General features: G+C 45.1%; 1 protein-coding gene across 1 annotated transcript in view; it reads left to right on the plus strand.

Annotated features, from left to right (window-relative positions):
* Positions 1-25,738, plus strand: part of DNAH10 (dynein axonemal heavy chain 10) — a 313,006-nt gene that overhangs the window by 130,176 nt on the left and 157,092 nt on the right. Inside the window, exons 21-27 of the mRNA XM_078767939.1 lie at positions 1,801-1,999; positions 2,107-2,223; positions 16,288-16,415; positions 21,288-21,348; positions 21,433-21,533; positions 23,847-23,949; positions 24,135-24,256. Of these exons, the coding sequence (XP_078624065.1) occupies positions 1,801-1,999; positions 2,107-2,223; positions 16,288-16,415; positions 21,288-21,348; positions 21,433-21,533; positions 23,847-23,949; positions 24,135-24,256 (831 nt within the window). The remainder of the gene's footprint in view (positions 1-1,800; positions 2,000-2,106; positions 2,224-16,287; positions 16,416-21,287; positions 21,349-21,432; positions 21,534-23,846; positions 23,950-24,134; positions 24,257-25,738) is intronic.

Genomic DNA, 25,738 nt, shown 5'->3' on the forward strand with positions numbered 1-25,738 from the left:
GTCTGTGATTTTGTCCAGGTCTGCAGAGAGTGAGGAGGCTGCAGACTGCCGATCTGAGGGATGAAGAATGGAGCGACAGAGAGTAGAGTCATCAGCAAAGAGATACAGAGGATTTTCAAGAGAGTCAGAGAGATCATTGATGAAGACCAGAAAAAGCACAGGGCCCAGAACACTGCCTTTTGTCTTGATTACTCAACCATCGCAAATCTAAGTGAATGATACAATGTGAAAAATCAGGTTTTTGCAGGTCCTCAAGACTCTTTGCTACAACATAAAACCATAGGTGTCTTTTCATTCAGTTCATTTTTTTTTAATTGAGGGCATTTTATTTCACGTGTAAAAGTGTACCCAGTATTGCAGCGATGCACAATATATAAGGGACGAAAAAACAAATCCTCATTTTGTTTGGTGATGTTTTAAAATCATTGTTGGATAAAGATAGATTTGAATGTACATTGAGTTGATCAAAATGTATTGTCACAGTATTTTCTTGAGAGTTTGGGGGCCTACTGATAAGGACCATGAACATTCCAGAGATTACGTGTTTAAATGTGACTGGAGGCACTTCCATAAAGCATTTGGATTCTCATCTTCTGAAAGTCAAGCTAGCCTCAGGAGAACTCCCATGTCACTTTTTATTTTCACCAAAATACCAAATTAGCTCATTACCTCATGGCCTGGTCTACACATGATCCTAGTCCATACTTTGTGATCGATTATAATGCCCTCAGGTAATCCTTGGAGGGCATGAAAATGCCACCTAAGAAAAGGTGCCACCCAAAACCTGGAAGTGAATAACGTTAAAATATTACACTTAACTTTTGATGAAACGACTTCAAATAGTACAACTTAGGTGTTGCTTATTCAACATCATGAGGATCCGATGTTTCTTCAAAACTGTCAATTAGTTTTATCCTTGATGCTCTTTATGTCCCAAGGTAAACGTTATTAGCCCCGTTGGACTTCGTCCGAAACAGGGGCTTACGGATTTGGTCTCGTCCGTGCGTGCATCCACAACCTTATCTCAGAGATGTATGGACCGATTTCGTTCATGTTGGGCAGAATGACAATAGATGATGGTTTTTATATGCATATAATTTTGTTTCATGATGCGATCAAAGATGGCCGACTTGCGGCTATTTAAGTTGTAAAATATCCGATGTCGAACACGTCCTCAACCATTTATCGGACATGCATTTACCGATGTTGTTCACACTTGGCACACAGATAATGAATGATGGCTTACATATGCACATCATTTATTTTTTAAATCAGATCCAAGATGGCCGACTGGCAGCCATTTTGTTACTTAAACATGTCCCCAAACATTTATTGAACGTGCGTGGTCCGAATTTGTTCAAACTTGACACAAGCACAGAACATGATGGCATACATGCGCTCCTTACTTTATTTTGCAATTTGATCAAACATGGCTCACTGGTAGACTGGTGGCCATTTTAGTTGTAAAAAACCGGATATTGAACACGTCCTCAACCATTTCTCGGACATGCATTTTATGATCTTGTTCAAACTTGGCACACAGATAATGAATGACTGATGGGTTACATATGTGCGTCATTTTTTTTCGAGATCAGATCTAAGATGGCCGGCTTGCAGCCATTTTGTTGCTTAAGTGTGTCCCCAACCATTTCTAGACATGAATGGACCAATTTTGTTGAAACTCGGCACAAAGATATTACATGAGTATACATATGCAGAAGATTTTGTTTTGTAACTCAAAATTACTAAAACCACCGTGGCTATGACATTTCATGTCCTTTTCTTCGTGTTATGTTGCAGACTCTTTCGGAAAACATCAAGCTCAGCCCAGACAGCTTGGAAAGGTTGCGCTTTTTGCTGTTGACCATAGCAGATATCAGAAATGTGTCGGTAGATGTGGAATCTCACATTTTGGACATACAGGAGCGATACCGTATCCTCACCATGCACGGCCTGCAGGTGACTGTGGTTATGTTCCGGTTACTGGTTACAGTTACTGGTTACTGGTTACAGAGACTTACAGCATCAATTGACACTTTAATAATAACTATTTGACATGACTCAACCAGTTTCCATCGATAAATTATCACAGTTTATTTCGTACAGGCCACTTTGGAAGACACAAAATGCGTGCAAACCCTCATGACATCATGGAAGGAAGTAGTTCAAGAGGCGAGGGATCTGGACTTAAACCTTCACTCGGTAAAGAAACAGTTCAAGGAGGTAACCATGCAATCCGCACTTCAGTTTTGTGGAGCTATGCCTTCAGTATCAAAATGTTCATTTTGATTGTATATTGTGTGAGAAACTTCATTGTTTCCTTTCATTTTTTTTCCTTCAAATTATAACAAAGACTTTAGCAAGAATGACTGCACTGTGGTCACAACCTGCGACAAATCCGGTAACGGGCCGATTGGGAAAGGCGCATTTATAACACTCTTAAAAGATGAACAGCGAATGGGAAACACACGAACAGGCCTCGTAATTCACATATTAATCGGGTTGGAAATGAAATGCTGGCGTATGTAATTAATTTATTTCCCCGGGAGGCCGGGGAAATTCCCGAGAGAATTTATTCTACTCCCTCTTTTACAAGTTATTGTGTACACACACACATTAAAGAAGTTACACTATGTCCACGTACACTTTGGAATGTACACATACACTTTAAGGTTAAATGAAATGCACATGTCCACTTTCTTACGCTCAATATCACCTCTGAATTAATGTCCATTTAGAAAACTAAAACCACGTTTCGAAAACCACATGGTATGGTTTCATTACAAGGAAAATAGTCATGATTAATATTTAGTTGTTCATTTTTAAATTTTTCACTCATTTTGTCGATGCATTGTATGTATACTGTATATTGTATGATGTCGAGATGTGCAGCGATGTGTTCAGTTACCAAACAGCTCGCTAGCCTTTTTGTGCGATGTGCTTTCATAATATTCTGATCTACTCTGATCTGATCTGCTCCCTACCTCCTCTCTCTCCCCTCACCTCCTCTCTCCACCATCTCCTCTGTATCTCTCTGCTCTCTCCCCCCCCCCCCTCCTCTCTCCACCACTTCTATATCTCTCTCCCCCCCCCCCCTCCTCTCTCCACCACTTCGATATCTCTCCCCCCCCCCCTCCTCTTCCCTCTCCTCCTCTCTACCCACCATCTCCTCTCTCTCTTTCACCCCTCACATAATCTCTCCACCATCTCCTCCGTATCTCTCTGCTCTCTCTCCACCATCTCCTCTGTATCTCTCTGCTCTCTCTCCCCTCACCTCCTCTCTCCACCACCTCTATATGTCTCTCCTCCCCCCCCCCCCCCTCCTCTTCCCTCTCCTCCTCTCTACCCACCATCTCCTCTCTCTCTCTCTCTCACCTCCTCTCTCCACCACCTCCTCTGTATCTCTCTGCTCTCTCTCCACCACCTCCTCTGTATCTCTCTGCTCTCTCTCCCATCACCTCCTCTCTCCACCACCTCCTCTGTATCTCTCTGCTCTCTCTCCCCCACCTCTATATCTCTGTCCTCCCTCCCCCCCTTCCCTCTCCTCCTCTCTACCCACCATCTCCTCTCTCTCTCTCACCCCTCACCTCCTCTCTCGACCACCTCCTCTGTATCTCTCTGCTCTCTCTCCCCTTCCCTCTCCTCTGTCCTCCTCCTCCTCGCTACCCACCATCTCATCTCATCTCTGTCTGTCTGTCTCTCTCTCTCCCTCACCCCTCCTTCTCTCTCCTCGCTCTGTTAGTTTTCCCATCAGTGAAGCAACCGGTGGTATTTGCTAGTGTTCTATAAAAATCGATGGATCCCAATAATGTACCTGCCGAGGAAAGAAAGAGGTGGCGGCCTGATGAAACTCAATCAAGTGCACAGAGTGACGACTGTAGGATTAGCAGAGTACATGAAAAGTTGAACAGACTACCGAATACAATTTGTGTACAAGCATGAACACAACAAACCAGAAAAGGTATCTCTCACTCACCTTGCAAAAACTTCCAAAAGTAGGTGTGAGTAGAAGACAAGATGCACCAAACCATAACAGCAAAAAATAGTCCTAACAATTGCAAAAAAGACAAAAGAAAAATATTAAATGAATTATCAACAGAAAAACACCAACAACTGTGAAAATGATAAAGGAGGAGAAAGGTATAAAACAAAAGAGTTGGACAGATTGATGATAGACAAAGAAGGATCACTGGAATGGCTAAGAAGAGGTCAGCTCAATAGGGACAGAGAACGAATCATTATGAATGACCAAGGACATAGTACTCAGGAACAAAAAGGAAAAGAGACATTGATAATTGAGTTTTCAGTAGCCAAATAATTTGGCCTAAATATTGTACAGATTAAGAAAATGACAAAATATCAAGATTTCAACAATGAAGTGAAAAGATCCTGGAAGCTAAAGAGCACCAATATTGTACCAGCGAGAATTGGAGCAACGAGAATGATTTAAAAAACATCTGTGGGAATATCACTACAAAACATAGGGGCAAGACCCCTGGGCACTCACCTGGTAGGATAAAGCAGTATACTACACCGACTAAAGGTATTTAAAACCGTATTATGGCATTTTTAACCAATTTAAATGATTCCTAGAAGACAGGGCAGCATGTGCAATCATTCTAACGTAATCACAAGACTTAACTTTAAACAAACAAAAAACAACCTATTTGGGGGACAATTTCAACCCCCCCCCCCCCCCCCCCCACGCCTTCCCCAAAGACTACCTTAGACCCCGATTATTATTATTATTTATGCCGTCAACAAACTTTGGTGCATCATGGGTGGTGAAGGTTGTGGTCAAGTTTCATCGTAATAGTGTGTGTAGTTTCAGAGGAAAAAGCAAATTCCTATTTTGGGGGTGGATCCACTTTGACCCCCAGTAGACTCCCTTAGACCCCAATTTTTAGCTCACCTGGAACGAAGTTCAGGGGAGCTCATGCAATGGCGCGTCGTCAGTCCGTCCGTCCGTCAATCCATCCACAAACACCGCTGAAGGGATTGTGACCAAACTTGGTGCTAATGATATTTGTTGTGTTGTGACGGCATTAAAAAAAGATCGAAGTCTCTTATCTCATCTCTCCTTACTGAGACTTATCTCTCCTCACTGGGACTTATCTCTCCTCACTGGGACTTATCTCTCCTTACTGGGACATATCTCTCCTCACTGAGACTTATCTCTCCTTACTGAGACTTATCTCTCCTCACTGGGACTTATCTCTCCTTACTGAGACTTATCTCTCCTCACTGGGACTTATCTCTCCTTACTGGGACTTATCTCTCCTCACTGGGACTTATCTCTCCTTAGTGAGACTTATCTCTCCTCACTGGGACTTATCTCTCCTTACTGGGACTTATCTCTCCTTACTGGGACTTATCTCTCCTTACTGGGACTTACCTCTCCTTACTGGGACTTATCTCTCCTCACTGAGACTTATCTCTCCTCACTGGGACTTATCTCTCCTTACTGGGATTTATCTCTCCTCACTGGGACTTATCTCTCCTTACTGAGACTTATCTCTCCTCACTGGGACTTATCTCTCCTTACTGGGACTTATCTCTCCTTACTGGGACTTATCTCTCCTCACTGGGACTTATCTCTCCTCACTGGGACTTATCTCTCCTCACTGGGACTTATCTCTCCTCACTGAGACTTATCTCTCCTCACTGAGACTTATCTCTCCTCACTGAGACTTATCTCTCCTCACTGGGACTTATCTCTCCTCAATGGGACTTATCTCTCCTTACTGAGACTTATCTCTCCTCACTGGGACTTATCTCTCCTTACTGGGACTTATCTCTCCTTACTGGGACTTATCTCTCCTCACTGGGACTTATCTCTCCTCACTGGGACTTATCTCTCCTCACTGGGACTTATCTCTCCTCACTGGGACTTATCTCTCCTTACTGGGACTTATCTCTCCTTACTGGGACTTATCTCTCCTTACTGGGACTTATCTCTCCTTACTGGGACTTATCTCTCCTTACTGGGACTTATCTCTCCTTACTGGGACTTACATCAGCATTTCATCACCACACTTTGTCGGGTGACCTGAGGCCTGAGGCAACAGCACACCGGAAAGAACAACACACCGGAAAGAACAACACACCGGAAAGAACAAGACACCGGAACCGCCGGGACGCGCATGCGCAAATAGCGATGATGCATATGCCTACGTCACCAACAGTAATGACATTAACATATATAATAATGACGTGCGTACTTTCTTCTCTTGCTGATCACCACAGTGCACACAACCGGATGTACAATTTTATACTAGATCGGAACCAAGGAAATGTATAACACTTAACGAGAGCCAATACGTGCGGTTATAGAGTTAAGTTTGTCAACTCGGTCCGGAACACAAGCAGGAACACATGAAGGCCAACAGCAACTCCGAGCTGCAGTCAACCCAACCACCATATATACATATACAAACAATGGCGAGATAATATTTCACTTTCACTTGTTTCAACTCCGACGCACAATAACCAAATGAGTAGGTACTAGTACCGACTGCAAAGCCGCAATGAGCCGGCGAAGCCAAAGCCTCTTGCCACTATTTTACCCATCACTATGGCATCAGTAGGTTAGGTAGTTGGTAGTAGGTAGGTAGGTAGTTGGTAGTAGGTAGGTGTAGTAGGTACCGTACCTGGTAAGACTTGGTAAAAGAGAAGAGCAGACAGTCCTCCCCAATACCTGCATACCTCTTGCCACTATTTTACCCATCACCATGGCATCAGTAGGTTAGGTAGTTGGTAGTAGGTAGGTAGGTAGTTGGTAGTAGGTAGGTGTAGTAGGTACCGTACCTGGTAAGACTTGGTAAAAGAGAAGAGTTATCACGAATTAGCTTGGGTACCCAAGACTTGGGTACATTTATGTCGTGGTTAAGCATAAACGTCGTCCTTCATGCCACATCTGATAGGTCGGTGTGGCGATGAAGAATGTAGGCGAAACATTGTTCCTCGTTTTGGCTTTGACCGAGTGACATGGCGTTTTGCAGAATCCAGTCGAAAAACACGTTGTTCAAGTGCTCGTACTTTTTGGCTGTGCACTAAGCGAGTGACTTGATACGTTTCACAGTGCCCAAAGCAATGACGATTTAGCTTAGGAAATTTGAGCATATGATGAGAACTATTTCGAGCAGCATATGCTTATGCGTGATTCGGTTGTTTTGCACCAACCTCGTTCCCGGCGTCGCAGTGATTAATTCGGTGAAGACTTCCGTCTCAACTTCGGATATTTCCGGCCGTGAAAAACTATCCGTATTTCTAAACTAAATATGTAAACCGCTTATACCGTATTTCTGGCCGTGAAAAACTATCCCGTACGGCCGCGAGATTTCTAAAAAATAATTCTTCGTCAATTTTAGAATATTTGACGCCGTTTTCACCGTCCGAAACGCGTAATAATAATTGGTTCTGGTGTTTGATGACGATTTTCGTTGAAGATAACGAGGTTGGTCTTAACTTATTTTAATTACTAATGACAGTTTTCATTAGATTATGAATCAAAGAACGACGGGTGAAACAAACTCCGATTGAACTTTTTCGCAATTGTTTTATGCAAACTTCCGCATCCGGTCGATGGCGCCCATCATTGAACGCTTTCATTTTAGAAATATTTTTGCAAATGCTCGACTCTCATTGGGTCCGGTGTTTGGTGACGCGTTTTGTTGAAGATAACCAGGCCCGTGCGGGCCGATGTTGGTCTTAAATTATTTTATTAATACATCGGAGGTGCATAAGATTGTGAATCAAACGACGACGGGTGAAAGAAACTCCTAATGAACGTTTTAAATTTGTTATGCATACTTCCGCCCACGCAAGATGGCTGCGCCCACGGCGCTTCGGATTCTCGAGCCAAGGCATAATCAGGTTTTCAACATAATACGTACTCGTTTATTGACAACACCGGCTTTGCCGGCTACGAGTACCGACTGCAAAGCCGCAATGAGCCGGCGAAGCCAAAACCTCTTGCCACTGTTTTACCCATCACCATGGCATCAGTAGGTTAGGTAGTTGGTGGTAGGTAGGTAGTAGGTAGGTGTAGTAGGTACCGTACCTGGTAAGACTTGGTAAAAGAGAACAGCAGACAGTCCTCCCCAATACCTGCATACCTCTTGCCACTATTTTACCCATCACCATGGCATCAGTAGGTTAGGTAGTTGGTAGTAGGTAGGTAGGTAGTAGGTAGGTGTAGTAGGTACCGTACATGGTAAGACTTGGTAAAAGAGAAGAGCAGACAGTCCTCCCCAATACCTGCATACCTCTTGCCACTATTTTACCCATCACCATGGCATCAGTAGGTTAGGTAGTTGGTAGTAGGTGGGTAGGTAGTTGGTAGTAGGTAGGTGTAGTAGGTACCGTACCTGATAAGACTTGGTAAAAGAGAAGAGCAGACAGTCCTCCCCGATGGCAATACCTGCATACAATTACAATACAATAAATGTCACAAGAAGCTTAAGGAAGTAACTATACAATGTGCTAGCTTAAGGCCTATTTTTAACTGGGCTTAACATACGTTTTCACAGTAAGTGTGTAGTCTTCTAACTTCAGTCGCTGTCAGGCGCCAGGGCTGGTTCTCTGACTCTCCGGGCACGGCAGCTTCGTCCACCAGAAGACGTTAGCTCGCAGTGATTAATTCGGTGAATTCCATCTCAACTTCGGATATTTCCGGCCGTGAAAAACTATCCGTATTTCTAAACTAAATATGTGAACCGCTTATACCATATTTCTGGCCGTGAAAAACTATCCCGTACGGCCGCGAGATTTCTAAAAAATAATTCTTCGTCAATTTTAGAATATTTGACGCCGTTTTCACTGTCCGAAACAACAACAACAACAACAACAACAACAACATGCATTTTAAGGCCATGTTCCCTGCTAGAGCGGGGATTAGCCTTGCGGTCCCCATGACAATCTTCTCCATTTTGCCCTATTTTCTGCATCTCTCCTTGTTAACCCCCTTGCCCGCATTTCTTCTTCCACCATCTTTAGCCAAGTCTTTCTCGGTCTTCCCCGTCCTCTACTTCCTTCTACATTAACTTCCATCACTCTTCTCAACCAGTCACTTTCATCCTTCCTCAATACATGACCAAACCATCTCAACCTGTTCCTCTTCACAGCATCAATCACAGGCAATATTCCCATCATCTTTCGCAATTCATCATTTGTCTTCCTCTCTCTCAACTATACTCCGCACATCCATCGAACCATTCGCATTTCCACCCTTTCCAGCCTTCGTTGCTGCTCTACGTTCATTACCCATGTCTCGCTCCCATAAATCATAACACTTCTCACACATGCAGCATACACCTTTCCCTTCAGCTTCAGCGACACTCTCCTCCTCATCAGCACGCCACTCAGTTCCCGAAACTTCTTCCATGCACATCTCACTCGAGCAACCGTTGCCGAGTCTGATCCACCTTCTCCATTCAGCATGTCTCCGAGGTAGCAAAATGTTTTCACACCTTCCAGCTTCACGCCGTCTCCAAGATCCAACTCAACATTTCCTCCATCTGCAGCTCCCTCTGTGCACACCTTACATTTGAATGTAGCTGCCACACTGGTTAATGACCCTCTCAGACCACTACATTTTTGATGAACCCACTCAGCACACATTGTACATTGAATGGAGTTCACTCCGACACCCTTCCTACACACAGCACACGGCCACTTCCCAGTTCTTTCCACCTCACCACATGCTTTACCACTTGCCATCACCTTTGTCTTTCCGATATTCACCTTCAGACCTTTTGTCTCCATACATTCCTTCCACTTGTTCATCTTTTCCTTCAGTCCATCCATACTTTCCGCAATCAACACCAGATCATCTGCATACAACAACTCCCACGGTAAACCCTCCTTTACGGTCTGAGCCAGCACCTCCATCACAGCTACAAATAGTAGTGGACTTAGTACCGACCCCTGATGCACTCCCACCTTCACCTCAAACTCACCACTGTTCCCGTCCTTCGTCCTTACAGCTGTGCGTGCTCTTTTGTACATTGCCATCACTACTCTGATCAACCGAGGCCAACTGGCACGGTATATTTCACTCAGGCCAACTGGCACGGTCTTCAAGCAGCCATCAATCATCTGGACTGGTCTCCCATCTCTACCACCTCTGACATCAACTCATTCTGGGAATTCTTCCAAAGTAAATTGCTCTCTCTCATGCACAGATTTATCCCATCTCGTCTTCAGTTGTCATACCCTTCCTCCCGTCCATGGTACACGGAATCTTGTGGTGAGGCTGTTGCCCAGAAACAACTTGCCTTCGTCTCCTGGAAAGCAAATCCAACAGAAGGAAATCTAATTTCCTTTCACAAAGCCCGAAACAAGTGTGTGTCCACCCTCAGGAGAGCCAGGAAACAATATCTCTCCGTTCCCAAGACCGAACTCTCTTATCTGTCTCCCTCTTCCAAATCCTGGTGGCGTCTGGTCAAATCCATTTCTGGTATTTGCTCCCCCTCCATCCCCTCCCTTACCTCAAACGGCTACACAGCTGACTCCGCACGTGAAAAAGCTGAATGCCTCAACTCTGTGTTTGCCTCTAAATCTTGTGTCCCAAACCCATCCCTCTCTGTACCCACCATACCCAGTCGTACCCTGCTGCTCCTGGACTCCGTGTCCTTTCCTCCTGACAAGGTGGAAAAGTTTCTGTCAACTCTCGACTCTGATTCTGCAACTGGACCCGACGGCATCAGCCCACGGGTCCTAAAATCCTGCTCTGCCGCTCTATCTCACCCTCTCTCTGTTCTCTTCACCCTCTCTTTTGCTCAAGGTCAACTGCCATCTGCTTGGAAATCAGCCAACATCACCGCTTTGCACAAAAAAGGTGCAAAAACAGATGCTAGCAACTACAGACCAATCAGCCTTCTCCCAATTATCAGCAAAGTCATGGAATCCATCATTGCTTCGGATATGAAATCTTTCCTCTTCTCCAATGGCTTGATCTCTGATCATCAATTTGGTTTCAGAACAGGTCACTCTACTCTGGACATGCTGCTTCTGCTGTCTCAACAATGGATGGAGGTCCTCAATGCCAAACAGGAAATTAGAGCTGTCTCCCTCGACATATCACGTGCCTTCGACACGGTCTGGCACCCCGCTCTGCTCACCAAACTCTCCTCCTTTGGTATCCATGGAAATCTCCACGCATGGCTGGCGGACTTCCTCTCTAGTCGTCGTCAACGTGTGGCCCTGAATGGGTTTCTCTCATCTCCTCTTCCTGTTCAGGCTGGAGTTCCCCAAGGCAGTGTTCTGGGCCCCGTGCTTTTTGTGGTCTTCATCAATGATCTCTCTGACTCTCTTGAAAATCCTCTCTATCTCTTTGCTGATGACTCCACTCTCTGCCGCTCCATTCCTCTTCCCTCAGATCGGCAGTCTGCAGCCTCCTCACTCTCTGAAGACTTGGACAAAATCACAGACTGGTCAAACAAGTGGAACATGTCTTTCAATCCTGACAAATCTCACACTCTTACTATGTCTCTCCGAAATGATAGACTGGACAACCCTCCCATCTACTTTCTCAACAATCCTCTCCAAGAAGTTCTGTCGCTCAAGCTTTTGGGTCTCACTATCTGCCATGATCTTTATTGGGAAAACCACATTTCCAAGCTGGCCTCCAAAGCCAGTCGCCGACTGGGCATCCTCCGTCGTGCGAAGTCCTTCCTCGGCACACCTGAGCTCCTCACCACATACAAGGCTTTCATCCGCAGCTCAATGGAATACTGTTCTCGCCTATGGGCCGGTGCTCCTGCCTCACACCTAGCTCGGCTTCACGCTGTTGAAACCAAAGCTTTCAGAATTATTGGAATCTCCCGCGATGAAGCTATCTCTGAGGGCCTTTCACTCACTCTCCGCAGGCAGGTAGGTGGTCTTTCTGTCTTCTACCGACTCCTCTCCGGCCTTGCACCCCCAGCTCTCTCTGTGCTCTGTCCCCCAAATATTCCTACAGGTCGCACAAGATCTGCCAGCAACCCTCTGATGGTTAAACTGCCGAAATCTCGGCTCTCTGCTCACCTTCACTCTTTCATTCCTCTTTTCTCCCGCCTCTGGAACAAACTCCCTCACTCCCTTCAATCCCACCCCTCCCTCCAGGTCTTTAAAACAGCTGTTCACCACCATCTCTTATCTTCCCCCATCCAAAACCTTGATCTTTTCTACCCCCGCTAATTCACCCCAGATCCACCTTGTTTGAAATTCCAACTTCTTTCCTGGAAGTCCTGGCAGTGTCCATATGTTTTATACCTCTCCCACCGCCCCCTTCCCATGCCCCCCCCCCCCCAAAGCCCTCGCCCTCTCTCAGATCTCTCGATGTCTCCATGTCTCTCGGTCCCTGCTCTCAAATGTTGTGTTTGTGTCCTTCCCCCTCTCTCCCCATCTTGTCTACCGCTCCCGATGTTATATGTTTTATGTGTCGGTTTGTCTTTCTGTGTGATTAATGTTCGCTCTTTCACGAGCCTCGATCTTGTATACAAAAAAAAACAAAAAAATAAAAGATAAAAAACCATTCCTCCACTCCTAACTTCCTCAATGCCCATGTCAATACTTTGCGTGGAACCCTACCGAATGCTTTCTCCAGATCAACAAACCCAAAAAACAACTTCTTCCTCTCCGTCCGAAACGCGTAATAATAATTGGTTCTGGTCTTTGATGACGATTTTCGTTGAAGATAACGAGGTTGGTCTTAACGTATTTTAATTACTATTGAGAGGTTTCATTATATTATGAATCAAGGAACGACGGGTGAAACAAACTCCTATTGAACTTTTTCGCAATTGTTTTATGCAAACTTCCGCATCCGGTCGATGGCGCCCATCATTGAGCGCTTTCATTTTAGAAATATTTTTGCAAATGCTCGACTCTCATTGGGTCCGGTGTTTGGTGACGCGTTTTGTTGAAGATAACCAGGCCCGTGCGGGCCGATGTTGGTCTTAAATTATTTTATTAATACATCGCAGGTGCATAAAATTGTGAATCAAACGACGACGGGTGAAAGAAACTCATAATGAACGTTTTAAATTTGTTATGCATACTTCCGCCCACGCAAGATGGCTGCGCCCACGGCGCTTCAGATTCTCGAGCCAAGGCATAATCAGGTTTTCAACATAATACGTACTCGTTTATTGACAACACCGGCTTCGCCGGCTATTAGTCATGAGAGTTCAATAGCAGAGAACCATATTATACAGAGCAGGTGAGATGTTATTCATCATTTTTCATATTACACTACACCTTGCCCAGAAGTACCCAGACTGAGAAATCACAGATGGATGTCATGGGCATATGCATCAACATATATGTGGATTTAAATCAAACGACAACAGCACCCAGACTCTGAATAAATCACTGGTAGATGTCATGGGTTCTTATAGCATGTAAGCATCAACATATATGTGGATTTAAATCAAACGACAACAGCACCCAGACTCTGAATAAATCACTGGTAGATGTCATGGGTTCTTATAGCATGTAAGCATCAACATATATGTGGATTTAAATCAAACGACAATAGCACCCAGACTCTGAATACATCACTGGTAGATGTCATGGGTTAGTATGGCATGTAAACATCAACATATATGTGGATTACTATCAAACGACAATAGCACCCAGACTCTGAATACATCACTGGTAGATGTCATGGGTTAGTATAGCATGTAAACATCAACATATATGTGGATTTAAATCAAACGACAACAGCACCCAGACTCTGAATACATCACTGGTAAATGTCATGGGTTAGTATGGCATGTAAGCATCAACATACATGTGGATTTGAATCAAACGACAATAGCACCCAGACTCTGAATACATCACTGGTGGATGTCATGGGTTAGTATAGCATGTAAGCATCAACATACATGTGGATTTGAATCAAACGACAATCGCACCCAGACTCTGAATACATCACTGGTGGATGTCATGGGTTAGTATGGCATGTAAGCATCAACATATATGTGGATTTAAATCAAAACAATAGCACCCACACTCTGAATACATCACTGGTGGATGTCATGGGTTAGTATAGCATGTAAGCATCAACATACATGTGGATTTAAATCAAACGACAACAGCACCCAGACTCTGAATAAATCACTGGTAGATGTCATGGGTTAGTTAGTATAGCATGTAAACATCAACATACATGTGTATTTGAATCAAACGACAATAGCACCCAGACTCTGAATACATCACTGGTAGATGTCATGGGTTAGTATAACATGTAAACATCAACATATATGTGGATTTAAATCAAACGACAACAGCACCCAGACTCTGAATAAATCACTGGTAGATGTCATGGGTTAGTTAGTATAGCATGTAAACATCAACATACATGTGGATTTGAATCAAACGAAAATAGCACCCAGACTCTGAACAAATCACTGGTGGATGTTATGGGTTAGTATAGCATGTAAACATCAACATATATGTGGATTTAAATCAAACAACAATAGCACCCAGACTCTGAACAAATCACTGGTAGATGTCATGGGTTGGTATGGCATGTAAACATCAACATATATGTGGATTTGAATCAAACGACAATAGCACCCAGACTCTGAATACATCACTGGTAGATGTCATGGGTTAGTATAGCATGTAAACATCAACATATATGTGGATTTATATCAAACGACAATAGCACCCAGACTCTGAATACATCACTGGTGGATGTCATGGGTTAGTATAGCATGTAAACATCCACATATATGTGGATTTATATCAAACGACAATAGCACCCAGACTCTGAATACATCACTGGTGGATGTCATGGGTTAGTATAGCATGTAAACATCCACATATATGTGGATTTATATCAAACGACAATAGCACCCAGACTCTGAATAAATCACTGGTGGATGTCATGGGTTAGTATAGCATGTAAGCATCAACATATATGTGGATTTAAATAAAACGACAATAGCACCCAGACTCTGAATACATCACTGGTAGATGTCATGGGTTAGTATAGCATGTAAGCATCAACATATATGTGGATTTAAATAAAACGACAATAGCACCCAGACTCTGAACAAATCACTGGTAGATGTCATGGGTTAGTATATCATGTCATATATGAAGATGGCATTGAAATAAAACCACTAATGTGGTGGAAACAACTCAGGGAAAAGTTATCACATGCATAGACGTCAATAAACAATTAGCACGAACTGAAAACATTACTGTAGATATGAACCTTTACAATATCAACACAATAGGATAAGACAGCAATCGTGCAGACAACCAGGTGGTCGCCAAACATGACTGGAGTAACGCAGGTCGGGTGCAGATGATAGCTGAGGGTCGGTCAGTTGTAGCACCGAAGCACGGATGACTGGCTGACTGGATGACTGGCTGACTGGATGACTGGCTGATGACTGGCTGACTAGTGGATGACTGGCTGACTAGTGGATGACTGGCTGACTGGATGGCTGAATGACTGGCTGACTGGATGGCTGGATGACTGGCTGATTGGATGGCTGGCTGACTGGATGGCTGTCTGACTGGCTGACTGGATGGCTGGCTGACTGGATGGCTGGATGGCTGGCTGATGACTGGATGACTGGATGGCTGGCTGACTGTATGGCTGTCTGGCTGACTGGATGGCTTGATGACTGGCTGACTGGCTGATTGGATGGCTGGCTGACTGGATGGCTGGCTGATGACTGGATGACTGGCTGACTGGATGGCTGGCTGATGACTGGATGACTGGATGGCTGGCTGACTGGATGGCTGGCTGACTGGATGGCTGGCTGACTGGATGGCTGGCTGATGACTGGATGGCTGGCTGACTGGATGGCTGGCTGACTGGATGGATGGCTGGCTGACCACAGCGTGGAAGGTAGCGATCCATATAAGTCTGTACGGCTGTGGCAACCTCCAAAGGGACCACAGGGACCCGGAGTGGCACAGGTGGCAGAAGCGGTATGCGTGGTGACACATGGGGTGGTGGTGTCCAACAATCGCACGCAATCAGACTCACAATGACAGGGTTGGAAGATCGCGCCGGCGGAGGAAGGATGGACATGAGCCGGAACCCGCCAACATCCGTCCTGGCGAACCCCATAGGCGGATGAATGCAGCTGTCCACCCAGGATTCCGTGGACGGAACACCACGGGAGGTCCAGTGATGCCACAATAGGTCGGTGTCGTGCAGAGGACACGACACGATCCACAGCGTGGCAAATGAGGCCACCAATGGGAGGCAAATCCACACACAAACGAGTCAGAGCATTGAGCAGTGTCACCCTATGCCCGTCGTTGACAATGCAGGCGGTAGTGAAGGAAGTGACAATCCCCCGAAGAACAAGGACCAGCCGGTGGTAGTATTTAAGGATGTCGGCATCAAAGGGAACTGCTCCCGTGTCCGGGGAGCTCACAGTTGTCTGCTCACTAGCCAGGTAAGGAAAGTATGCACCGAGCTTGATGGGGAGGTCCGTGGTGCTAGAACTTCCGCCCTGATCAGCCACAGAGTGAACAAAGGAAGGCTCAGGCCAAAATGGCGTAGGTTGCTCTCCACAGTAAATCTGTTCAATGTCAGAGGTTGTCATGAGTTGTGAAGCTTGATGCAGGCTGATATCATTTGCCATCACCAATAGGGTTCCCTAGAGCACATTCCCATCCACACATCTCTGAGCCAGCTTGGAGCTGGCAGGCTCAGGTCTCACAAAGTTGTCTTCTTCTTCAGAAAAGCGGTTAAACCACGCTTGCCGATCACTAACCTCATAGGCATGAGGGACACCATCAGGGTTGGCTTCCTCTTCTTCTTATACATTGCAATCGTTAATGGTTAATGGGTAGTCGTTACTCCCCATGCCACAATCACTGACCTCGTAGGCATGATGCTCAGGTTTCACGTCAAAGTTGTGTTCTTCTTCTTCCCCGTCGGAACAGTCGGTAATCCACAGTTTGTTGTATTCTTCCTCTTCTTCACTGTCGTAGATCCACAAAGGCTTCACATCAAGGTCCTCATAAGCATGAGGATCAGACATCGACACCAAGGTTGTCTTCCTCCTCTTCTTCTTCATAACAGTCATTGAGCGTTAATGCATAGTTGTTAATCCCCATGTCACAAGCACTCACCTTGTAGGCATGATGCTCAGGTTTCACATCAAAGTTGTGTTCTTCTTCTTCCCCGTCGGAACAGTCGGTAACCCACAGTCTGTTGTATACCTCTTCTTCCTCACCATTGTAGTATTAATCCCCACGTGACGAGTGCCAGCCATACAGCGATGGTCAGGCTCGGGAAGAAACTCGCATTTACTTAAGAAATGTTGTAGGGGCTGAGCAGTTGCCAGACATGGTGGACACAATTTTCCCGGAACAATAGAACGATCTTTCAGGTGGTCATCAGGTGAATAGTTGATTAAAATCGAGTCTATGAAAAGGGCCCCAGATGGGTGAAATCCGTAATGGAGCCGAATGGTTTGTCAAATGGAGGCCAAAGATGTAGAGGCCTTCACAATAGAGCCTCTGGAGATGATGGGACAATAATTAGCGATTTGATTCAGCATGAAGTGCAGGTGCAGCACCTTCTGTTGTGCATTTGATTGTGTCGCACGGCAGCAGGAACGTCCTCTCCGGCATCTGCAAGACCTCGTAGGGGCGAACGGTTGGTTTGCTCTCCCCATGTGACGCCGTCGCTAAGAAAATATGAAAAGTTTGGATCGATTGAAAGGTTATACTGGACATTTTGTCGCCAGTTCTCGAAAGACGAAATTGTTTCCTGCTTCGTCAGACTCCATTGTTTGGGAGCCCGATGTGCCGCCGCCATTTTGGGAGTGCGGAGTTCTTCGGCTGTTTCGGGGAGCCGGTCGGGCATATACGCCCGACCTCTTCGGTCAGGAAATTGTCTTGGTGTCCGATGTATGTTTGCCATGTTTTACACGGTGTGCTGACGAAATGACAAGGCCCGTGCTATCCAGATTAGTATTGCTCTGCCTGGTTGGTCACGTATGTGTGAAAACGCTCGTGTGGAATGAGGCAGGAATTTACGAGTTCGTTCGTCGTCGGTTGTTGCGCCAGCGGACGAATGGGTTCAAAGACGCTGCCACCACGCCAGTAAATGGTAAACGCCTCTCCTTCCTTCAGAGCGAATGCCCAACCAGAACACGTTCAGGCTTTGTTATAACATCAGCATTTAATCACCACACCTTGTCGGGTGACGAGGCCTGAGAGCTTTTAGGGCCCGCTCGAAGGCCTGCCTTTTTTACGATGAAAAAAGGTTAAAAAAATCATCAAACATTTGAACAGCCTTGGACGTGCACCTTGACCCCACGGCCAAGGCACACCGTCTATCAAGGCTGTCCCAATAACATTACACATGCACCTCAACCCCAAGGCTGAAGCACATGGTCATTCAAACGCATGCATCCTGACCCCGAGGGGCCGCAATGCATTGTCATACAATCATACAATTGGACCACTCCTCTCAATAGGAAGTACACCAGGAAGAACAAGACACCGGAACCGCCGGGCCGCGCATGCGCATTAGTGATGATGCATATGCCTACGTCACCAACAGTAATCACATTAATATATAATGGCGTTGCTGATGACTCCACCATCTGCCGCTCCATTCCTCTTCCCTCAGATCGGCAGTCTGCTGCCTCCTCACTCTCTGCAGACCTGGACAAAATCACAAACTGGTCAAACAAGTGGAACATGTCTTTCAATCCTGACAAATCTCACACTCTTACTATGTCTCTGAAAAGACCAACTGGCCAACCCTCCCATCTACTTTCTCAACAATACTCTCCAAGAAGTTCTGTCACTCAAGCTTTTGGGTCTCACTTGTAATAAGATGAACCCAAGTCTCAACTTAGGAGATGACCAGTTTAATGAACAGCACAGCAAGCCACGTCACTCGGCCTCGTATCCCTCATCCGGCCTCCCAGCCCCCGCGCTTCCTCGCATAGGCCACGCCCTCCGCTCACATATTCAAATGACATCCCCCTTTCTCCAAAAAAAATAAAAAAATAGACAAGTTCATACAGAGCATCAAATGGGCTGGAAACATAAGGAGAGAGAGAAACAAAGCAAAAAGAAAATCACAGTATTACCGGGTGAATTGCAATGCAGTTCAGGATGACTATCCACCCACATATTTATCTGAGCTAGACCACTAGGAATCAAATGTCCAGCCTGACAGGCCGTCTGACCGTGCGACCAGATCGAGTTTGGGATGCTGGTGGTGTGGTAGGCGCTTGGGTATGTGGAGATGATGGTGGCTCCTCGTCAGCACCCAGTTGTCCCTTGGCAATGGCACGGTCAACTTCGGTATCCCTGAGGGAATTCTAGAATATCTCTGGCTCCGGCCGCCTTGGCTGGGTCTGTTGAGCGTGTCGGATGTGGCGGCGATTCCGCCTCAGGATGTTTCCTGTTTCCGTGACGACTTCGTACGACCTTGGCTCCGAGCGGATGGTGGACACAATTGCTGGTTCCAAAGTGAGGGACTGCCCAGCCTCCTCGAGAACCCGAACTCGTTGGCCCGGTTGAAGTGGCCCAAAATCGGGGCCAGCCCGGCAGTCAAAGTATTCTTTTTGGGATGCTTGCCGACGTTCAAGTGCCTCTAGGGTTACGTCCCGATTCGGTGCTATGTTTGGCACCTTCGTCGGCAGGTTGGCTTTCGTTTTCCTCTGATTCAGTAGCTCAGCAGGTGGTGCGAGGTGGCTGTCGATGGGCGTGGACCTCAAAATGAGGAGGGCCATGTGTGGGTCAGCACCAGAGAGCTTTGTTTTGTGTAGTCTTCTTGATGGTTTGCAAGTTTATCTGCCATGATCTTTCCTGGGAAAACCACATTTCCAAGCTGGACTCCAAAGCCAGTCGCCGACTCGGCATTCTCCATCGTGTGAAGTCCTTCCTTGGCACACCTGAGCTTCTCACCACATACAAGCCTTTCATCCGCAGCTCAATGGAACACTTTTCTCCCCTCTGGGCCGGTGCTCCTGCCTCACACCTAGCTCGGCTTCATGCTGTTGAAACCAAAGCTTTCAAAATCATTGGAATCTCCTGCGATGAAGCTGATTCTGAGGGCCTTTCACTCACTCACCGCAGGTGGTCTTTCTGTCTTCTACCGACTCCTCTCCGACATAGCTCTCCTGCTCTGTCTGTGCTCTGTCCCCCAAATATTCCAACAGGTCGCACAAGATCTGCCAGTAACCCTTCTCTGGTGAAATTGCCAAAATCAAGACTCTGCTCACCTTCACTCTTTCATTCCTCTTTACTCCCGCCTCTGGAACAAACTCCCTCACTCTCTTCAATCCCATTCTTCCCTCCAGGTCTTTAAAACAGCTGTTCACCACCATCTCTTATCTTCCCCCATCCAAAACCTTGATCTTTTCTACCCCCATTAATTCACCCCAGATCTACTTTTTTGAAATACCAACTTCTTTCCTGGAAGTCCTTGCAGTGTCCATGTATTTTATACCTCTCCCCCCCCCCTCCCTTCCTATGCCTCCTCCCCCCAAGCCCTCTCCCTCCCACAGATCTCCCGATGTCCCTGTTCCCCACTGTTGTACTTGTGTGCTTCCCTCTCGCTCCCCATCTTGTCTCCCGCTCACTTTATTATATGCTTTATGTGTCCGTTTATTTTATTTTTTGTCATTAATGTTAGCTCTTTCACGAACCTCGATCTTGTATACAAAAAAAAAGTCTAAGGGGGTTTACCGGGGTCAAAGTGGATCCAGGTTTGACCCCCGCCCCCCCTCCCAGCCCCCCAAAATAGGAATTTGCTTTTTCCTCTGAAACTACTCACACTATTTCGATGAAACTTCACCACAACCTTCATCACCCATGATGTACCAAAGTTTGTTCAATGCTTTAGAAAAATTGGGGTCTTAGAGGTATATGGGGTTGGTTTAAGGGGGGTTGCCCCCAAAAATAGGTATTTTTTTGTTTGTTTGTTTAGTCTTATGATTTCATGTTAGTATGATTCTACATGCTATTCTGTCTTCTCGCAACCACTGAAATTGGTTTAAAGTACCTTTAGTCGGTGCAGTATACTGTTTATTCTACCAGGTGAGCACCAGGGGTATTGCCCCAATGTTTTCAGTACTGAAAGCTGCAAGAACCCGGTAATTTGGATGAACTGGGTAAATTCTCCAAGTATTTCGTTGTGTAGAGGCAAATCCCTTTCTCTCAGGTACTTTTCCAAGTACCGTTGTGAATCATTTTAGGTAACAATCCTTATCTCACACATACATATACATTAACGTAAACATATACATAAAACATATACGTAACACATACATATACATAAAACGCATATGAAGATCCATACGGGAGAGCATCCTCACGAATGCAAGATATGTGACAAAGATTTCCCTGAAAAAGGTCAGTTGAAAACGCATATGATGATCCATACAGGAGAGTGTCCTCCCAAATGCTCGATATGTGATAAAGGTTTCTTTGGAAAAGGTGATTTGAATAGGCATATGAGGACCCATACAGGAGAGTATCCTTGCAAATGCTCGATATGTGATAAAGGTTTCCCTAGCGACAGTAAATTGAAATTACATGTGAGGATCCACACAAGAGAGCGACCTTACAAATGCTCAAAACAACAACAACATGCATTTTAAGGCCATTTTCCCTGCTAGAGCGGGGGTTGGCCTTGCGGTCCCCATGACGATCTTCTCCATTTTGCCCTATTTTCTGCATCTCTCCTTGTTAACCCCCTTGCCCGCATTTCTTCTTCCACCATCTTTAGCCAAGTCTTTCTCGGTCTTCCCCGTCCTCTACTCCCTTCTACATTCATTTCCATCACTCTACTCAACCAGTCACTTTCATCCTTCCACAACACATGACCAAACCATCTCAACCTGTTCCTCTTCACAACATCAATCACAGGCTCTATTCCCACAAATCTAGCTCCAGACCTAATCTAAAATCTAATCGAATCTAATCAAATCTAAAACAAAGCTCTGGACCTTACAAATGCTCGATATGTGATAAAGGTTTCTCTAACAACAGCAAATTGAAATTACATATGAGGATCCATACAGGAGAGCGACCACACAAATGCTCGATATGTGACAAATGTTTCTCTCAAAAAAGCAATTTGAAATTACATACAAGGGTCCATACAGGAGAGCTGAAATCTGAAACAGCAGGATCTGAAAAATGACGTCAAGAGTATTTTGAAATTGAAGAAACCTGAAATTGTACCAGTGATAGTCGGAGCAACAGGGACTCCGGATGATCAAGAAAACCCCAACTGAGCACTTAAAAGCATTCTGGGGAATATCATGACAAACAAGCTACAGGTGGAGGCTGTTAGATGTTCAGTGAGGATTCTAAAACGGACCGTTGGAACAAATCTATGAGAATGAAATTTCACATAGTGGTTCATGAATAATGACCCTTCACCGAAAAAGGAGGTGGAGATTTTGAGTTCAGGGAGAACTTACTCGCACCTCCTAACACCCGCATATGGAGATAACCAACGAGAGCGTCCTTACAAAAGTTATTTTTTGACGAGGATTTTATTTCTCAAAGGAGCTTGAACTTCCACAGTGCAACCCACGCTGGAGTGCTCACATAAAAAAAATGCTCTGACTTGGGAAGAGTTTTTCTGTTAAAGGTTTGTTAAATTCACATAGCATTACCCGTGCCAGGTTGTGCATGCCCCCCTTGTATGCGTTCCTCAGCAGTAGGCGAGATATTCAGTGAACCAGCAAGGAGAAAGCTATCGTGAAAGCGTACATCCCTTTGGGCATATTCCTTGTGAGCACAACTCCTCAGAGAACCACCTGTAACTCCGGACAACCAGCCAGCACCCCTGATCCCCTTGATGAAAGCCATACGGCTGGCTGTTAACAGAATATCCACAACAATGACTGCAAACCTGTGCCCAAAGGCAACAAGAATCTCAGGATGCTAAGCTCATCCACGTCCATGCTACTCAAACTAAATTTATAGAAAACGACAGGGAAAAAAATGTTGAATTTATTAATTTGGTTCTCCATATTCTCACAACCAAAATTTAAAATTTGATGCCAATAATTCAAATTCGCTCCTCACCCCTCCCCTTCAAAACTCCCCCCTCACACCTCCCCTTAAAATCTCCACCCTACTATTTTTCTCCAATTCTCCCCCCTCCCACCTCCTCCTCAAAGCTGCCTCCTCCCCACTTCCCCTCCCTTACATCACATACCTCTACCACTCCCCTTATTTTGTGTGTTATGTGTCGGTTTGACTTTTTGTGTGATTAATGTTAGCTCTTTTTTTTTTCTTTTTTTTTTTACAGAATCGAGGCTCGTGAAAGAGCTAACATTTATTTCACAAACAAATCAAATAGACAAACAAAATATATAAAAAGAGGGAGCGGAAGACAAGATGGGGAGAGAAGGGGAAGCACACAAACACAACATTTGAGAGCAGGGAGAAGTGTGGGAGGGAGAGAGCTTGGGGGGAGGAGGCGTGGGAAGGGGGGAGGGGGGGCTCTTGCACGAGCCTCGATCTTGTATACAAAAAAAAAAAAAAACCTGCCCCAATCAACATCGCTGCTATGGGGTTATGCATATATGTGCCGCCGAGCATTCTGGCGGCGATTACGTCATTTCTAAATTCCCATATTATGACAGGTGTTTGGACTGAAGTCGATTCAGATCAAATACCCACATATAATTGTGTTGGCTAATCAATCATCTCGGAGAACAAAGGACTAGCGAGCGAACGAATAAATATGTAATAATAGGCCTTATTAGTTACTCTTCCAGATTTGTGGATTGATTTTTCAAAAGGTATTTTTGATTCTCACATGCAAGTTTTGAAATGTTGATCTGCATGAGACACTCATGTCCTTTCCTTTCCTCATGGTTTTCCTGAAGCAAATGTTGAAAGAGACTGAAGAATGTAGAGCTGCCTTGGAGGATCTAGCAGAGCAATGTTCCGCTCAAGGTCCCGCTTGTGTGGGTGAGGACCTCGATGAAGGTGAGGACGTTGAATTATATACATCCTTGTGTGACATTTTTCTTCTGGATGATAAATCCGGTGAAAGAAATCCACACTTTAATTAGAAAGTCAATTGGGTATATCTAATTAAAAACAGGCATTTTAACAAGATATGGGTATTGAATTCTTTTTTGATGGATCTGGGATATGATTATGCTCGGAAGGATGGCTCAAAGGTAGCTTACTCAAGAGAGTTCAGGTGTGCGTTCAGCTTGGATTTTGGAAATTTAACCAGGAATTACTGGAAGAATGTGTGGATTTTGGAGTTATTGGGGAGGGTCAGAGGGTAAGAGAACAGAGGGAGCAAGGTGAGAGAAGTGGTTAAAAAAACATTCCAGCGATTTACCTGTGATGTGAGTTTGACATATCTCGTGCTTTGGGCACATTGATGGAGATTTCAATGGTGAGAGCTTTAGATTTCACAGAATCTGAGAGAGACAGATGTTATGCTGGGACGCCAGCCCTTAGGGGAGTGCAGTTCTCCATTGAGCTACTGGTGTAGGCCTTGTACGCTGCGAGTTTGCTCTGATATTTCAAGAAATGACATGGAATGACGGAAGATGCCCAGTCTGCAGCTGGCTTTGGAAGCCAACTTTGCTGTGTCGTTAGTCCAGGATCGCTCATGGCTGATGTTGAGATATAAAGGTTCAAAAACCTGAACCTCATCCAGAAGCTGACAATGGAAATAGATCGTTGGGATTGTTTGGAAGTCCTTCGGGAACAACAGGGTGAGGCTGAGATTTGCTGGGATCGAAAGTTGTCCATTTTGCCAGAGCAGCATCTGATCAATTGCAGATCACCTGATCAATATAAAAATAGCTGTTGTCCACCTGTCATTGGGATGGGATACTCTGTAACACAATGTAGAATCAACTGCTAAAAATAGAGGATTCTAAATACTTTTTTTCAACAACAACCACAAAACACACAATTAAGGAGTAAATATGAATTGACGTAGTGCTGCTAACATAGTCGTTCCATGCAAATAGGCCCAGGGAGAATTGGAACAGGCCCTAAGTCGCTTCCTATGAAAAACACCATTCCCTCCAGGTGAATGGAATAGAATTCCATCAGGACAGATTGCAACATTTTCGTTTTTTACATTATCTATAGCACAAGGAGCTTGAAAGTGCATTGAACAAGTCCAATTGGACCTTCGGAAAAGCGAGGGCACAAACTAACACGTCAGGGAGTTTGAGATTCCAGTCTTGCTTCACTAATATAAAGGTTGACTCATCGTTTTATTTGGGTTTCCATGAGAGCGAATGGCGAATGAATATAGAATGACTACCGAATGAATGAGCATTTGCAAGTTCATCAGCTTGCTGGGATTTAAAGAACTAGTACACCCACACACTCCGGGAGGGGCAGAAAGGGTCATTCCTCTTTGAGGTATATAGATTACAGTAGATCCATGGTGGGGTCTCAAGAACATTGGGTGTGTGTTCATTTACCAAGTTTCTTGTGGAGAGATCGCCAAGTTGTTTAAGCATTTGAGCAAACACTCCATTCAAAACCGTTAAGGAACGGCTGGCTTGGCAAGCGTAAGCCAGCTGCTTGGTAAAGGAGCACAACCCGAGCTTCTCCCGTTCAGTTTCGTGTTAAACAGAAGGAGCGAGTTTCAAAAGTGCACTACGAAAAACGCCACGTTAGCTACAGGAAGGGTCATGTTATTAACCCAATGTTGTAAGAATCAGAGTTACAACATTGACTCAGATCATGAGTTTAATCTCAATCGATCCCTAACAATACCTCTAAAGAGAACCAG

The sequence above is a fragment of the Myxine glutinosa genome, chromosome 14 (assembly GCF_964187855.1).
Source record: "Myxine glutinosa chromosome 14, kmMyxGlut1.1, whole genome shotgun sequence".
In the NCBI taxonomy this organism is placed as follows: domain Eukaryota; kingdom Metazoa; phylum Chordata; class Myxini; order Myxiniformes; family Myxinidae; genus Myxine; species Myxine glutinosa.